This window comes from Chrysochloris asiatica, unplaced genomic scaffold (assembly GCF_000296735.1).
Source record: "Chrysochloris asiatica unplaced genomic scaffold, ChrAsi1.0 scaffold00257, whole genome shotgun sequence".
In the NCBI taxonomy this organism is placed as follows: domain Eukaryota; kingdom Metazoa; phylum Chordata; class Mammalia; order Afrosoricida; family Chrysochloridae; genus Chrysochloris; species Chrysochloris asiatica.
Window position 1 is genome coordinate 3,837,514 of NW_006408775.1, and position 3,087 is coordinate 3,840,600.

The 3,087-nt window shown below is 44.3% G+C and overlaps 1 protein-coding gene across 1 annotated transcript; it reads left to right on the top strand.

Annotated features, from left to right (window-relative positions):
• Window positions 1-565: 565 nt before the first annotated feature.
• On the top strand, window positions 566-1,504 carry LOC102823042 (olfactory receptor 15-like). The gene has a single exon (XM_006873909.1). The coding sequence runs from the start codon at window positions 566-568 to the stop codon at window positions 1,502-1,504; it is 939 nt and encodes a 312-aa protein (XP_006873971.1).
• The last annotated feature ends 1,583 nt before the right edge of the window (window positions 1,505-3,087 follow it).

Consider the following 3,087-nt stretch of genomic DNA (forward strand, 5'->3'; position numbering starts at 1 on the left):
TGTTTACCTCCCACCTTCCTGAGCAGATCAAGCCTTGGATTAGGGGATGTTTATATTGAGAATGGTGGTGGTGGTGATGGTGTTCCATAGGCTTTCCAAGGCTGTAAATGTTTACAGGTGCAACAAGCCTTATTTTTCTCCCATGGGACGTATGATAGTTTCAAACTGGTGAGCATCAGATTAGCAGCCCAATTGGTAAGCACTATGTTACCAGAACTCGTTATATTGAGATTATCCACATCTAATTTTGATGGTCCACTCCTCAGCTCTGTTGTATTGAACAGAACAACTTTAATTTTCTGTTCTGTCTTCCTTCATTTCTGCGACAGTTCATGTCTGCCATTCTGGTAAAGGAAAGTTTCTATTCCCTGTGAAACTGACCGTGGTTGGGGACTGTGATAAAAGTTTGCAATCATAACACTTAAACTGGCGCTTCACTCTAAAGCCCAGAGACATAGGAGATCTTCCTGGATGTAGATCCACCTAACCCAACAGCTTCTCCACTTGCTTTTCTCCCAGCAGATTTTCCAGCACAGATTTCTGAAGAGATTTAAGACATCCAGTGATGGAAGATGCCAACAATATCTCCTCAGAGGGCTTCATCCTGATGGGTTTGTCTGATCACCCCCAGCTGGAGATGATTTTTTTTTGTGTCATGCTCATCTCTTACTTGATGACCATAGTTGGGAATTCAACCATCATCCTGCTTTCCCGCCTAGATCCGCGGCTCCACACACCCATGTACTTCTTCCTCAGCAACCTCTCCTGCCTGGATCTTGCCTATACTACCAGCACAGTGCCCCAAATGCTGTTCAATTTATGGGGCCCAGACAAGAGTATTAGCTATGGCGGCTGTATGGCTCAACTCTATGTCTTCTTTTGGCTAGGGGCTACTGAGTGCATACTGCTTGTGGTGATGTCATTTGACCGCTATGTGGCAGTTTGCAAACCCCTGCACTATACCACCATCATGTATCCTCGGTTCTGCTGGCTGCTGGCTGCCATGGCCTGGTTGTGTGGCTTGGGCAACTCTGTGATCCAGTCAACAGTCACTCTGCAGCTCCCGTTGTGTGGGCACCGGATAATAGACAACTTCCTGTGTGAGGTGCCCGCCATGATCAAGTTGGCCTGTGGAGACACTACTCTCAATGAGGCTTTGCTTAATGGTATCTGCGCTTTCTTCACTGCTGTGCCTCTAAGCATCATCCTGGTCTCCTACTGCTGCATTGTTCGGGCAGTATTGAAGATCAGCTCGGCAAAGGGAAGGCGAAAGGCCTTTAACACGTGTTTCTCTCACCTGGTTGTGGTGTTGCTCTTCTATGGCTCAGCTATCTATGGGTATCTTATCCCAGCTAAAACCAGCAACCAGAACCAGGGCAAATTCATTTCTCTTTTCTACTCGGTGATCACACCCATGGTGAATCCTCTCATCTATACTCTGAGGAACAAGGAGATGAATGGGGCACTGAAAAGGCTGTTGGGGAAGGGAAGGGAAGTGGGCTGAGAGAAAACAGCTCCATCAACAACTGCCTGACCATCTCGGCATACTTTTTATCATTGTCTTTTTGGCCAGATTAAAAAGAAAAGTTCTAACCCCGGTAAAACCATCTCAGTGAAACCAAGTCATGTTCCCAACAACTGGGACATGGTTAGTGTTATTTGCAATAGTCTGCATTTATTTAGGAGTCCTGCTGGTGTTGTGATATAGAAGAAGCACCGGACCTCAAGGTCTGTTTAACAGCAAGGTAGACTTCGAATCCACCAGCCACTCTTCAGATACCTTTTGAGTCAGAACTGACTTGATGGCACGTAACAACAATACATTTATTTATAAACATGCATACTGTGGGCTCCATATAATGGGGCAGACATGTATGTCCAAGCTTCAGAGGTTGCTGACCTAGTACAGACCTGTCTCACTGTCTCTGTCTCTATAGTCCACATGTTGTTTGTTACACCTTATAGTTCTGGAGAATTCTGTACTTTTCTAAAGAAAGCACCTCGGCTTGCAGTACCCCATATAAAGTTACTGTGCTCCCATGAAACCAAATCAGGTGTGTTTAACAGAGTGTAAAGAACTAAATAGTTCATTATTGTACCCAGAAACCAATGCAGCCATTGTCCTTGTTCATCTCTGTGTCATCTTCTCAAAAATTCAGTATATGTGCCCATAATTTTCATCCATATAGCCTTCGGTCATCCTCTCTTATGTCTACATCTCATTTCCCTTGTGAGTCCTCTAATGTTTAAAGAGAAAAGGTAGGAAAAAGTCATTTGCCTTTCAAATCTGGTCAAAGATCACCTCTTGCTACAGTTTTATTTGAATCATCCCATGTAAAACTCCCACTCATTAGATCTGACCCAGCAATGGCTATGCTAGTCTGGACTTCTGCTGTAGCACTATAAGATCAGCACTGGACTGTCCACAAGGTCAGCAGTTCCAACCCACCAGCTGCTCCTCGGAAACCCTGCACAGATTCGCTTTACAGATTCGCTATGAGTCATAACTGACTCAACAGCACGTAACAAGAAGAACAACAGTCTGGTTAATAGATGATAGAACTCTCTGAGATTCTTTAAGCAAGGTAAAGAGCCCAAGAAAGACGATCCGTACACAAAGTATGTCCTCTGCCTCAAGATCTAGTCTTTCAGCCCCACAGTTCCTGGAACTCAGTAAGCACTTCAGCCCACGCTGGCTCACATTAAGGAACCCAGGTATTAGAATCAGAATGACAATTTGTGATTTTTAAAAAATATTACTAGGATTGCCAAAGGAATCTCAACCTGCCAGCACATTTCACGTACTATTTACTAAGACAGAGAAGTTAACGTTAAAAGCAGAACATTATTTGGCAAAAACTTCAGGAGAGAATAGGTGTGGCACAAGAGCATAAACTTGGAACTGGTAACCACAAGGTCAGCAGCTCAAACCCACCAGCTGCTCTCAGAAACCCTACAAAGATCACTAGAAGTAGGAACTGACTTGTTTGCACAAAATAACAACAAGGACTGGTTTCCAAAACTAGTCCTGGCATGGTGCTATAGGATAAGCACTGGACTGCCAATTACAGGGTTGACAGTTCAAAG

Coding starts and splice junctions, on each gene's coding strand:
- LOC102823042 (XM_006873909.1), top strand. CDS start 566: ATGGAAGATGCCAACAATATCTCCTCAGAGGGCTTCATCCTGATGGGT.